The sequence below is a fragment of the Onychomys torridus genome, chromosome 14 (genome assembly GCF_903995425.1).
Source record: "Onychomys torridus chromosome 14, mOncTor1.1, whole genome shotgun sequence".
Taxonomy (NCBI): Eukaryota; Metazoa; Chordata; class Mammalia; order Rodentia; family Cricetidae; genus Onychomys; species Onychomys torridus.
Window position 1 is genome coordinate 24,731,299 of NC_050456.1, and position 14,194 is coordinate 24,745,492.

Genomic DNA, 14,194 nt, shown 5'->3' on the forward strand with positions numbered 1-14,194 from the left:
AGTGCTCTGGTATATGATGGCAGCATACAACCCAATAACAAACTCTAAAATTTGATAATCTAGTTAGTGTTAAGTTTAAATGTTTGCATTTGCTGTTTTCCAGTGACAAAGAACGACCTTTTGTTTGTCCATTCAGATTTTATTCAATTGTTTGTCATGTCCTTTTGTGATTTTCAAGTGGGCAGACTTCTCTAAGTTAAAGATCTATGTTGTTTTAAGTTACATGTATGTGTTTGTGTCTGTGTGAGTGAATGTCATGTATGCAGTGCTGTTGGCAGCCAGAAGAGGACATCAGATTCCCTTGGAGCTGGAATCACAGGCTGCTGTGAGCTGCTTGGAGAGGGCTCTGGGAATTGAACTCAGGTCCTCCAGAAGAGCAGCACATCTTCTCATCCACTGAGACATCATCTCCCCAGCCCTCAAGGTTTTGTTTTTGTTTAATATTAAGAGTTCTTTATATATATTGCCTACTAATTTTCTGTCAGCTCTATAAAGGCAGAGATAGGAGAGGCCAGTCTCAGCTACACAGTAAGTAAGAGGACAGTCTAGACTTTTGAAACTATATCAAAAACAGCAAAAAGCATGTGTCTGTATGTGTGTGTTGTGTGTATATAAATTTCAATAGGAACAACACTTTTATTTTTAGGTGTACTTTCTATATATAAAGAAATCCTTGACTTTGGTATTACAAACCTAAAACAAATAGTTCTTCCAAAAAACTTGAGTTGTTTTCCTTTGTTTTGTTTTGTTTTTTATTTTGGATTTTGGACCAGGCTGGCCTAGTGTTCACAACACAGCTGAGGCTGGCATAAGACAACAAATGGATTCAAAGACTAGGTGAGGATAGAAGTCTCCTAAAACTGGATTAGGAGAACTATCTCCTAAAAACCACCGAATCTTACTTCAAAGAATATATTTTACCTATGCAAATTGTATCTCTTAATGAAGTTATTTTTTAAATCAACTACAGTCACAGTTTCCTCCATTAACTATTCATAAAAGCCAACAACTTGTAGGAATCATGTGAGTGACAGAGAAAAATCACCATTTATGAATTTTCACAAGTTATACATAATTTTGGAATATTATTAATCATGACAACTTTGTAATAACAGCTCAAGAGCCCTGTGGTTATAATTTGAATGTAGCAAAACCTGACTTCATTGTTTCCTGATAAACAGAAAATCTGTTTTCTCTTCTCTGACAGTAACCTGCAATATACTCTTTTCTTTTTCCTTCCTTCCTTCCTTCCTTCCTTCCTTCCTTCCTTCCTTCCTTCCTTTCTTCTTTTCAGCTTTGATCTCATGAGCTAGAGAGCCATTTTGGTGCTTCAAGCACAGTAAGCTTAACTCTAATCCCCCTGCTTTGTTTTCAAATCATGGGCACAGTCATACATGGAGTATATGCCTATAATCCCCACATACTGGAGGCGGAGGCAAGAGGATCATGAATTTAAGGCTTGCCTGGGCTACATAGTGAGAATTTGTCCTGAAATTACTTCAGTATTGCTGGGGATGGTCCTTCTGTATGCTATAAATGTGTGTTGCTCTCACTGGTTGATAATAAAGCTATTTGGCCAATGGTGAGGCAAGATAAGGTTAGGCGGTACAATCAAACTGGGAACAGAGATGAAGAAGGGTGGAGTAGGGGCAGATGAAAGCCAGCTGCCCAAGGAGCAAGATCCCAAAGGACCAGTAAGCCATGGGCCATATGGTGATTAATAGAAATGAGTTAATTTAAGTACAAAAGCTAGTTAGTAATAAGCCTGAGGCATCAGCCAAGCATTTGTAAGTGATTATTTGGAAGTGGCTGCGGGATCGGGCAGGACAGAGAAACTCCGTTTACACAGTACTCAAAGGCTGAAGCAGGAGGACCACTGCACAAATGAGCACAGTTGAGGGGAAGGCAGTCACTTAATGAGTTCTAGGCCAACCTGGACTAGGTGAGACCCTATCACAAAAAAAAACAAAAAACAAAACAAACAGGAAATCCAGAGGTTACAGTTTCGTAGATTCTCTTTTTTGGCATTTGCATTTCTCTCCTATTTCTGATTCACAAAGATATTTATCTTGAGTCTAAGCCCACTTCTATTTTTTTAAAGTAACTCATCACTGCTAATGCAATCAGAGTAAAGGAAGAGGTAGATCACAAAAAAATATTGTGTGCCAAATCAACATATATACATGAATAGATTTCCTCCTCCCCATCTCCTCTTCCTCAACTTGTCTGTTCTGCCTACTTTTTGTGTGTATTTACAGGAAATTGAACCCAGGTCCTCGCATACAAACCATGACATCTACCACTGATCCTTGATCCTTCATTTAAATTTTAGTCTTAGACTCTCAATCTGCCCCTGTATTTTCCTCTCTATAGTACTGAGGATCAAATTTAGAATCTTACGTATTCTAGGCAAGCACTCCATCACTGAATTCTACACCCAGCTCATTCCTCACTCTTTCCTTTTCAGATGGGGTCTTGCTTGCCCAGGCAGGCCCTGAATTTGTGATCCTCAGGCCTCAGCATCCTAAGTAGCTGGGATTAGAGACCTATGGCACTATACTTAGATCCCTCCTAAATTCATGTATATACATGTACACATGCATACGCGTGTGAAAAGTGGAAGCCAGAGGTTAATATTGGTGCTTCCCACCTTATGTTTTGAGACAGGGTCTCTTACTGAACCTGGAATCTGTGGTTTTAGCTAAACTGGTAAGTCACCATGGCACTGGTTACTGGTATGAATGCAGTCACTCTGAGCTTTTAGATATGGGTGCTGGGGATCAGCACTCAGGCTGTAGCTTGTCCAGCAAGCACTTTACCTTCTGAGCAATCTCACTAGCCTCTTGTATTCTGTTTTCACTAAAACAAACCATGAACTCATTAAAAATAACTGGGAAACCATTATATAATTTACTTCAGATGTGAAATGTGTATTTATATTACTTACCAATACTATGAAATTGCCATCGCTGATGAATTCTTTCTGGAAGAAGTTGTAAAATTTTCTAAAAATCAAGCAAAATAAAGAGTAAAAATCAAATAATGTGTCAATATATTGTAAAGTATGAAATATTAGAGGACTACATTAAGAGCTTCTTATGTTAAAGTATAGCAAATACAAACTAGCAAAATATTTGAACTTTCCCACCCAAAAAGTAATACTAAAGAAATTTTGGAAAAGAAAATGAATGGAATTTATCTTTAACAGTGATTAAAAAGTAAGTATGGTCTCCTTTTGATGGCTAACCTTGGTTGTCAACTTGACTGGATCTGGAATGAACTAAAATCTGGAAACTCCCATGAGGGATTTACTTGAATCAGGAAGACCTGCCCTGAATTTACGTGACACCTTTTGGTAGCAGATCAGATAAAAGTAGATGAAACAAGGGAGTTTTGCTTTTTGTCTGCTTGCCCTTATTCTCGCTGGCAAATTTATCCATCCTGCTGCTTCAGTATTCCTTCACTGAAATTAGAATTGCCTTCTTCCGACTTCCAAAGTAGACTGAAGACCAGCAGCTCTCCAGGAATCCTCTAGGCTTCAGTGCCAGACTGGGTCTGCTGACCTTCAAGTTTACATTCTAAGCAACTACCAGATTCTCAGTCTCTCCAGGATGAGACAGCCACTGTGGGACTACCCAGAATGTATCACATAAGCCAATCTAATAAATGTGTGTGTGTGTGTGTGTGTGTGTGTTGCTTTAGAGAAGCCTCACAAATAGAGATTGTGGTTACCAGGGGTGGCTCTAGAGAAACAGAATTGTAAGGATGAATTTCTCTAATGGGTTTGGCCCTATTTGGAGCTGGCTCTCCAACTCAATGAAACCTACAGTTCATAAAGATTCCCCTGGCAGTATGAAGAACAACTAAGGCTTTGTAGTACTATGTGGCAGGGTTAGAGTCCCTGCAGAGAAGTCATAAGAAGCCCTTAGTGAATGTGAAGCCTTCTCAGTTTCAGTGGGAACCCCAAAGTTGAAGGAGTCGTGGAGAGAAGCTGAGGCTTGCCATCCTGTCAGGGTTGGAGTCCCTGCAGGGAGACCAGGAAAGGTCAATGGTAAGGTTTGAGCCTCAGTTAAGAGTAGAGGCTACAGGATATGGGAGATGACAGGACCACAGGACATCTGCCAAGAAAAGCAGCAGCTATGAAGTGGAGCTGGCTTGAGCCTCAAAAACAAGCTATGTGTGCTGTGGATGGCAGAGCTGGGAAAGTGGAGCTGCCCAAAGCTCTTTAGAGCCCAAAAGATCAGAAGTGAGTCCCAGACATCATACACTGAGCTCCTTATACTGCTGGGTTTGGGTTCAGATTTGACTATAACTATGCCCTGGTTCTTCCTTCTTGGGGGAAAAAAAAATATTATATTTATAAATAAAACTTGGTTTTTGTTCAACTGCTGTTCACATGGAACCCTTCTCCACATCCCTTCGGAACGGGAATTTGTACCACGAACGTTGGGTGCCAGATGTAGCATGAATCTTACAGGTCTTATTAATAAAATCAAACCTGAGGCCAGTTATTGGGGTGAATGCTGGAAGATCAGAGAAGCAGAACAAGCCACAGCTACCTCACCTCACCAGTTCCTCAGCTAGTCTTATTTCCTCAGACTGCAGGAACTTCGTTCCTGGTCCTCACGCCTTTAATCCTAGCATTTCAGAGACAGAAATACCTCTGGATCTTTGAGTTCAAGGCCACATTAGAAACAGCCAGGCCTGGTGACACATGCCTTTAATCCCAGAAATCCAGCCTTTAATCCCAGAGAGTAGAAAGGTATGTAAGGCATAAGGACCAGGAACGAAGTTAGTTAAGCATTTGGCTGGTTTAGCATTCAGGCTTTGGAGAAACACAGTTCAGCTGAGATTCATGTGGATGAGCAGTGAGAGGCTTGCAAAACTAAGTGATAAAGCCTAGCATAGTGACACACACTTTTAGTCTCAGCACTTGGGAGGCAGAGGCAGGCAGATCTGTCTGAGTTCAAAGCTGGCCTGGTCCCCATAGCAAGTTTCAGACCAGTTAAGGCTACATAGCAAGACCTGCTGTGGAATAAATCCTTCTGTACACTGTGAAAATGTGTTGTTCTCATTGTTAATAAAAAGCTGATTGGTCGATAGCTAGGCAGGATTTTCAGGACAGAGAGAATGCTGGGAAGCAAAAGGGTGGAGTCTGAGGAGTCACAAACCAGATGCAGAAGAAGCAACATGGGAAGTTCATAGATGAGGTAAACGAGCCTTGGGGCAGCACACAGATGAATAGAAATGGATTAATTTAAGTTGTAAGAGCTAGTTAGTAACAACCCTAAGCAATCAGTCGAGCATTTATAATTAATATTAAGTCTCTGTATGGTTATTTGTGGAATGGCAGGTGGGACACAGAGAAACACTGCCTACAGAGACCCTGTCTTAGGAAAAAACAAAAGCAAAACAAATAATAAATAAATAAATAAAGGATAAATCCTCTCCTCATATATAATATCCAAGGCTCTAGAGGTTAAAAAAAATCTGTGTAAATTATAAAAATTTTCATGTTGTAAATATGCTATCAAATTAATTCTGTGTTGTCAAAAGCATAAACATAATTTGCCCCCGAAAATACATTGTACCTCAAAAATACACAAGCTCAGTCAGATACATTTTTAATTTATAAATTAAGTTCTGCAAAAAAACTGGCAGATTAACTGTGTTTCATTATATATCTAATAATTATAATATATTTCTTCATATGTTCCCAGAATTGTTTTTGAAAAAGTTTAAAAGGAATGATTCACAGCACTTACCTCAAAAATAAAAAGTATAGCATCCAATTCCTCTCTTTGAGACTTGTGACCTGAAATATTTTTAACAGAAAAATACTTTAAATACATTATTTTATAGTATAAAATATAACTACTTAATGAACTTAAATGTTTCAATCCCTGAGCTTTTCTTCAGGGATTTACTATACAGACAATAGTATAGCCCCTCTCTCTATTCTTTAGCATAATTACTCTAAATTTAGGTTCTAGGTATAGGGGTTGGGAAGCCCACACTTAACATGTACAACACCCTGGATTCAATCCCCAGGATAAACACAAAAATTTAGGTTATACTAATACTACTACTAATAATAATAATATTTAGGTTATACTAATAAATCATCATATAGTGTGGGTTCTAAATGAGCTCTCAACACAAAAAACACTATTCCTATTACTATTCAAATGTTCCTAGGGCAGAACAAAGAAAGTAAGTGAAGGAAACCAGACCAGGAAAATGCAAATGTTCCAAGCCTTCACAAAACAACAAGGAGAGTCAGAGGAGTCTATGTGTTTCCTTTCAAATACAGCTGATTATACTGTTAGAAGGGTATCAAAATAAAACAATACTAAAATTCTAATCCAGTTCCTCTTTTTAAGCTGATGCTTATGACTACTAGAAACATAAGTCAGAATATATGCTGATATCTTACCTTTCTGTTTAAGACTAGCTTCAATAGTCACAAAATTTTCAAAAAACACATAGTATATATGTGAAAAATGTTGGTCAAAAAACTGTTTAAGGTCAATAGATTCTGCATTCTCTGAAAAACAACAACAAAAACCAGTTCTTAGCAACTATTCCATCAAGGTTAAATGTTGATTAGCAAACATTCATAGTGCTAAATTTCCTTCAAGGTCAAAGATCTGCCCTTGAAATTCTATATATGGAACAAACATTTATATAACTGTTTCTTCATTTTTGCAATTTTTGCCTTTATATATTTCAGTTTTAGTTTAAAAAAAATTGGTCAAGTTACTACAGTCTTTTTTTTTATAAAAGCAATCAATGTCAAAATTAGGTGCAGTGGTGCACAGCTGTAATCCTAGCAACTCTGAAGGCTGAAGTAGCATAAGAAGCATAGTGAGACCCTGTCAAGACACATACACACACACAGACTGACTGACTGACTGACTGACTGACTGACTCAAAATCACTACCTCAAAGATCTATCTTTGGGAATGGAGATGGAGAGTGCTCAGTGGTTAAGAGCAGTGACTGCTCCTGTAGAGGTCCTCCAATTCCCAGCACCTACAAAGTGGCTCACAACCACCTCTAAGTGTAATCCTACAGGATCAGATGCCCTCTTCTGGTGTGTAGATGTACACGCTAACAAAAACACCCATGTACATAAAATACGTAAATAAATCTTTAAAATAAGATCTATTTTCAATTCATGGCTTCAGTTATTCTAGTATCTCCCCTAACAGTTAAAGAACTATTGTAAGAATAATTCATGATAATTCAGTAAATAACCTAATAATAGGCTTTGTAAATGAGCATTTGAGGATTATAAAACCCAAAACACAGACTGCTCTCAAGAATTTGTCAGTATAGCATACAAACAAAACATGCAATTCTATGCACAATAGAAAGTTAGATTATGAAATTGAAATGAAAGGACCTTATATGGGAATTCAAAACACAGAATTATATTCAAAGTTTTATAAACTGCATGTTCTGAACAGCTATACTTTACAGCCTGCATTATAAAAACTACCTATTACCTGAGTATAACAAAGAAAAGTAGTCATAGAATACAAATGTATTTTATAGAATATGAAAATAAAAATTTTAGACAACTGTGATCAAGAAAAACATTTTCCTTTTGAATGCACTGAAGAACTATGAAATGAGAAGGAAATACATTAGTTACATCTCAACTTTCTGAAATGCTTAAAAATACAATGTCCCAAGAGAAACAAGAAAATGAGAATAACAAAACAAAACAAAAACTCAAAAGCAAATGTGCCTCAACCAAAGACTTCCCAACATATTAGGAGCCGAGATATTGTCCCTCAATTTCCTTCCCATATGGCTATCAACAAAGCCTGGAAGTTGCACACTTGGATAAGCCTAATAAACAAGTACTGAGGCCAAGCACAGTGACGCACTCCTGAAATTCCAGTGGGGTTTAAGATGGGAGGATTACAAAGTTGAGGCCAGTCTTGGGGCTATACAGCTAGACTTGACTAAGAAGGGGAGGTGGGTCTATCAAAATTAAGCTGATTTGTTTGTTTTTCTTTTTTACTTTAAGATTTATTTTTACCTTAAATAAATTGTATGCCTGTTTATCTGTGTGTATGTGCATGTGAGTGCAATTATCTACGGAGACCAGAAGAGGGCACTGAATTCTTTAGTACTAGAGTTAACAGGTGATTATGAGTCACCTGATGGGGTGCTAGGAACTGAACTCTGGTCCTCTGCAAGAGTAGTCCTTGCTCAGAACCATTGAGCTACCTCTCCGGCCCCTCTATATTTATTTTTAAAAACACAATAGCAAACAAGACCTCTGGTAAAATGTTTGACAGTCAATTCACAAAGTTTACTTGGCAGAGGAAAAAACAAGGCCAAATTATATAAACTATAATAGGTCTTCATGTATTTAAAATCTTCCTTCCTCTTCTTTCTCTCTCTCCCACAGAGATAGCTCAGCATTAAGGGCACATGGTGCATTTGCAGAGGACCCAAGTTCAATTCCTAGTCTACACATGATGGCTTATAATCATCTGTGACTCCAGTTCCAGAAGATCCAATACCCTCTTCTAGCCTCCACAAGAATTAGGCATACACATGATACACTGACAGGCATGCAGGCAAATCATTCATACATTATATAAAATAAATAAATCTGAAAAAAAAAAGTAAGAAGCTCTCTAGAACAATTCAAGAGAAAAGAAAACAGAAAAGAAAGGATATTTATAGATAGGTTACTGGAAAATTCAATCAATTCTGTACCATAATACCAAACTTTACTCTTTCCAAATGCCCACTAACTTGTCTGTGTCTCTGTTGAAGGCTCTCACTACTTTTGTGCAGTGAGTATTAATCATGCCACAGTGGCCAGGAATATTCTACAGTCACTGCACAGTCTTCAGGAGCACTGAGTGTGACTTACTTTCTTCCACAAACCTTTAACATTTTAATCTAGGGGAAGGGTTGTGCAAGGTGATGATCCACCCACCCACCACTATCACCAGAAGAAAAAAAAAAAAAGCTGATTAAAAAAATACTACCTATCTTCACAAATACTTCTGTTTGAAAGTGTTTGTGAAACAGTATTTTCCCAAAGAAACTAAACATTTCACCAGAAATTCAGATTAAGGTTTCTGAATTTTAAAAATGACTCAGGCCTTGGAATGCTTTGTAGACCTTTGGGAATATTAAATTTAAGTAACAGAATAGTTATAGACTTCAGTTTCCACAAATTAAGTCTTTGAGATGTTCCTTTTGGGCTTAAAATAAAGGATAACCTTTAAGAACCTGATAACACATTTATTCTCTTTCACATATTTAAAAATATTTAAATACTACAGCATGTATGTAAACAAAAAAAAAATTAAAGGTCAGAGGCCAGCTTTCCTTTTTTTTTTTAAGATTTATGTATTTTATGTATATGAGTGCTCTGTCTGCATGCCAGAAGAGGGCATCAGATCCCATTACAGAGGGTTGTGAGCCACCATGTGGTTGCTGGGAATTGAACTCAGGACCTCTGGAAGAGCAGCCGGTGCTCTTAACAGCTGAACCATCTCTCCAGACCCATCGGCTTTCCTTTTAAAGCCTGAGTAGTAAATGAGTCCCTGAAAGTTCACTAAATGAAGCTGGTTGAAAAATACAACCTTCGGCCGTTTTCCGTATTGGCCGTCTGAAGGTGGGTCAACAGCAGCTAGCTCTACTGGACTCACCCATGGAGTTCAGCCAGGGTTCTCTCACCACATCTGCTCTAACCACCATCGTTTATCTGGAAATATGGCTGTACATGTGCTGTCAGTGTTTCTGTCAGTACTTGAAGGACATAGGCTTCATCAAGCTGGACTGAGAGACCTTGCATGGATTATTCAAAACTGCTTACCCAGTGAAACTGAGCATGCTAGTCTTTACAAAAGAATTTTTAAAAAGTGAAGTTCTTAAAAAAAAAAAAAAAAAAGGCTCAGAAGGGTGAAAGACAACCACGGGCAGCCTGGGTCCTCATGGTCAGGCCTGCCTGAAGCATCCGCGTGCCCGCCCTGTGCCTTGGGTCAATATGGTAAGCAAATACATGGTGGTGAAATTGGAGAGAAAGAGAAGGGAAATGGTTCCTATGCAGTGGTAAGATGCAGTTCTGAAGAAGCAAGGGCTGAGAGGAATAGGTTGGTGTTGGTGGCCTGCTTGCCACACGGGACCAGGGTGATGCCTGGGCCTGGGCTGCTGCCTAAGGCCATGTCTGGGTCTGTGGTCCTGCTGCAGCTGGGGTCTGTGATGGTGTCCATGGCCCTTGTTACCACCAAGGCCATGGGGATGCCATTTTGTGGCCATTTTGGTGTCCGAAGATGCTGCTACTGGGGCCATACTTGGGTCCCCGGCCCTGCAGCAGCCAACATCTGTTTTGATGTCCACAGCTTCAGTAACCACTGAAAGCCATGAAGATGACCAGGGTCTAGTCAGACACCTGCATCCATGAGTCCATGATGGTGTCCAGGGGCCACACTGCTGCCAGGACCATCCTAATCTGGATGGCCTGTGCTGCCACTCTGGGGCCACAGTGACATCTGAGCCTGAGCATAGGACCATGTCTTGGTCCATGGCCCTACAGCTGCCAGGGTCTGGGTTGATATACATAGCTCCTGATACCATTGAAGGCCATATAAATACCAGGTGGCGATCGGAGGGTCATGCTGCAGCTGGAGCCATACAGATCTGAGTGGTCTGTATGTAACAAGGTGCCTTGGTGATGTCTGGTCTTGGGTTGTAGCTGAGAGCCATGTCTGAGCCTGTGGTCCTACCACAGCTGGGTCCTGTATTGATATCTATGGCTCCTGTTGCCACTGGATGCCTGTGGTCCAGACAGCCACCTGAGACCATGTTGGTGTCCATGGACCTTGCTGCTACCAGGGCCATACTGATCTGGGTGGCCTATTCTGCCACCAGGCCATGGTGATGTCTGGGCCTGAGCTGCTGCCAAGGGTCATGTCTGGATCCATGGTCCTGCTGCAGCTGGGGTCTGTGATGATGTCCATGGCCCATGTTACCACAGGGGGTCATAAGAACCCCGTGTGTTGAAATCTGAGGGCCGTGCTGAGCCAGCACCACCCCTCACTAGCTTTAAGATAGCTGGCCCTGCCCCTTGTTGGACATTGCTGCAGGAGAGGTGGCCCTACCCCCTCCCCATAAGAGTGCTGCTCCTCCCTACACCTGCACTCAGGAGGCATAGGCCTAGAGGAGCTGGCTCTGTGCTTTGCCTGAGAGGAATGGTCACAGTGCCTGAACTGACCAGCTCAGCAATCACCCAGACCCACATCCTGGCCTTGGGTTGGCTCACCCTAACATCTACCCCATCTGTGACCTGCTGGAGTGCATGAAGGGGCCAGTCCTGCAGAACAATAGCTGCAGGATCTCTATGACTGCACAACAGCAGGATATCCAGTAGGAGTTTCGGTGAGGGTCCAGTGATGATGGTATGCCAGAGGCCAGAGGCCTTGAACCAGATCAATGACTCACTGCAAAGAACATCTGTGGGTGGGGCTGACTGGACAAAAGGGTATACCATGTGTGTGACATATCACAGCTCCCAATGCCACTAAGGATGAATGAAGAGGTGTTGTAAAGACAGAGGAGCAAGATGGTTTTTGTTTTCTTGTTTGTTTTTAATTAATTTGGGGGGTTCTTTTGAGGAGGGTGCTGCAGGGTGAAGGGTGGATAGGAAGTGACTGGGAGGTGAGCAGGGTTGAGTTCATGATGTGAAACTCCCAAAGAGTCAATAAAGAATTACGTTAAAAAAAATCAAAAATTCAACAATTTAATTATCCTTCATCTACTAAATAGCAATTGCCATTTAGAACAACCTTCCCTCAAACAGTGGTATAATTTATTAGCCTGTAAGATGCAACATAAATAACCTGCTTCTAATAATAAAGTAGTAAACATTGCAAATTATTTCCTTAAGACACAATCAACAATAATGAGGATGGAGCCAACAATATAGTGGCTTATCCACAAACCACTCTTTCAGGGTAAATACTGAAATGCTGGATAAAGGGTTAGAGGAGATGGCTCACTGATTAAGAGCACTTGCTACTTTTTCAGAGGACCAGAGTTTGGGTCCTGGGATGGCTAACCTTACTTGTCAACTTGATTATATCTAGAATCTGCTAAAATTCAAGCAGCTGGGCATATGTATGAGGGATATTCTTGATTATATCATTTGAGTTAGGAAGGCCACACCTTCTAATGGCAGTCCACATAAAAGGACATGGAAGAAGGAAGCTTGTATTTTTTGCCTGAATGCCCTCACTCTCGCTGGCAGGTTCATCTACCCTGTTGCTGAGGCGTTCCTTCACTGGTATCAGAACCTTCTTTTTTAGATTCCAACACAGACTGAAGACAAGCAGCTCTCTAGGAATCCTCTGGGACGCGAGCACCAGATTGGGACTGCTGAGACATCTAGCCTGGTAAACTGAACAACTACCAGATCCTTTCTGTGGGTAGACATCCACTGTTGGACTACTCAGACCATAGCTGTGAGCTACTCTAATAAAATCCATTCATTCTATCAGTTCTGTTCTTCTAGAGAACTCTGACTAATACAGTTGCCAGCATTCATATTGGGTAGCTCACACACCACCTATAACTCTAGCACCAAAGGATCCAACACCCTCTTCTAGTCTCTGAGGGCACCTACACACATGTGTACACACACACACACACACACACACACACACACACACACACTTTTTAAAATCAAATAAAGCCAGGCATAGTGGCACCCTGCACTTGGGAGGTAAGAGAGGTGTGAGTTCAAGGCTAGCCTAATTTACATGGCAAGTTCTGGTCAGCCAGGGCTACTCAGTGGAACTTTATCACAAGCACAAAGGCAGGGCTGCAATTCAGTTGGTAGAAAGCTTGTCTAGTATACCCAAAGCTGGAGGATCATCCTTGACTACATAGAGAGTTTAAGGCCATATATTAGTCTTGTCTTTAAAAAAAAAAAAAAAATCAATCTACAAAGTATTTCCTAAAATGCCTGTATACATACATACACAATCTAAAAATGATAAAAAAAAAAAAAATACAATCCAGATCCTAACCTAGACAATTATACTGACTCATCAAATTAAAGACAAAGACAAGAATTACAAATTAAAAAAGGCTAATGAAAAGTTATTAAATTCTGATTTATTGATTGATTTAGTGACTTGCTTAAAGCACTACTTGGACTGCTTATTTGGCAAGCATGACTTCATTTGCTACCAGGACAGAAGGACTTGGAGAAACAGTTGAAACAATGGGTCGTTCACCCTAACAACCTGCTGACTGCAGGTACACTTCCATAAGATCCTGCTTGCCTGCCCCACTATGGTTTTAGGGCATAAAAGGAAAACACAAACTAGACCCAGCGTCAAAGCCTTTCAGGTACCCTGGCTTCAGTCCGCTGGTGACATCTCTTCTCTTCTACTCTCAATGGTGTCTAAGGGCTTATTCCAGAAAGATTCCCACAACAATGTATTTATAGATGTTATTTTAGTTTTTGTAACCAGGAAGCTTTCAGTTTTATACAACTATTTCAAAATATAAAAAAGCAAAAACAAGTAACTCTAAGGAAAAAAATGACACTAAATAGTGTGATGGGTTTTCAATTCTTGTGTCTAAATTATGTAAAAGCTAAGGTTCTAGTCCAACTTGAGACCCAACAGGGGAAAGACTAGTAAGTGTTCCGCGAACGGGGACAACAGAGACAGTCCTTTCACACTTCCACTCTAAACTCAACAGCCAGGCAATCTTCACACCAAGATACTTGAAAAATGCAAGTAAAACACAAGCTAGATAAATTATCAAAAGGACAGAAATACCGAGCACATACTGTCTGCAGACAACCCAGGTTTGATTCCTAGCACCCACATGACAGCTCACAACCATCTGTAACTCCAGTTCTAGGAGATTCAATACCCGGTTCTGGCCTCCACAGGCACAAGCACATGTGGCATACATTTATACAGAAAGACAGTCAAATGCATCAGATAAAAATTTTTAAATCTTCAAAATAAATAATTTAGGATTGAAAATGGCAGCCCATACTCAGGTACGGATGTACAGTCTCCAGGGAATTATCTCAGCGAAATTGATAAACAGTCATCAGAAAAGCAACTCTATAAACAGCAGGGGAAAGCCATTCCCATAGCAGAGAAGATGGGAATGCCTCTTCTCTTAGCACTGG

At 40.3% G+C, this 14,194-nt stretch overlaps 1 protein-coding gene across 16 annotated transcripts in view; it reads right to left on the reverse strand.

Annotated features, from left to right (window-relative positions):
- The window catches only part of Ralgapa1 (Ral GTPase activating protein catalytic subunit alpha 1), a 212,136-nt gene that overhangs the window by 174,177 nt on the left and 23,765 nt on the right, over positions 1-14,194 (reverse strand). For all 16 annotated transcript variants that reach the window (XM_036205956.1, XM_036205953.1, XM_036205958.1 and 13 more), the window contains exons 2-4: positions 6,437-6,547; positions 5,766-5,815; positions 2,948-3,005 (exon numbers count right to left, since the gene is read on the reverse strand). In XM_036205956.1, coding sequence (XP_036061849.1) covers positions 2,948-3,005; positions 5,766-5,815; positions 6,437-6,547 — 219 coding nt within the window. The remainder of the gene's footprint in view (positions 1-2,947; positions 3,006-5,765; positions 5,816-6,436; positions 6,548-14,194) is intronic.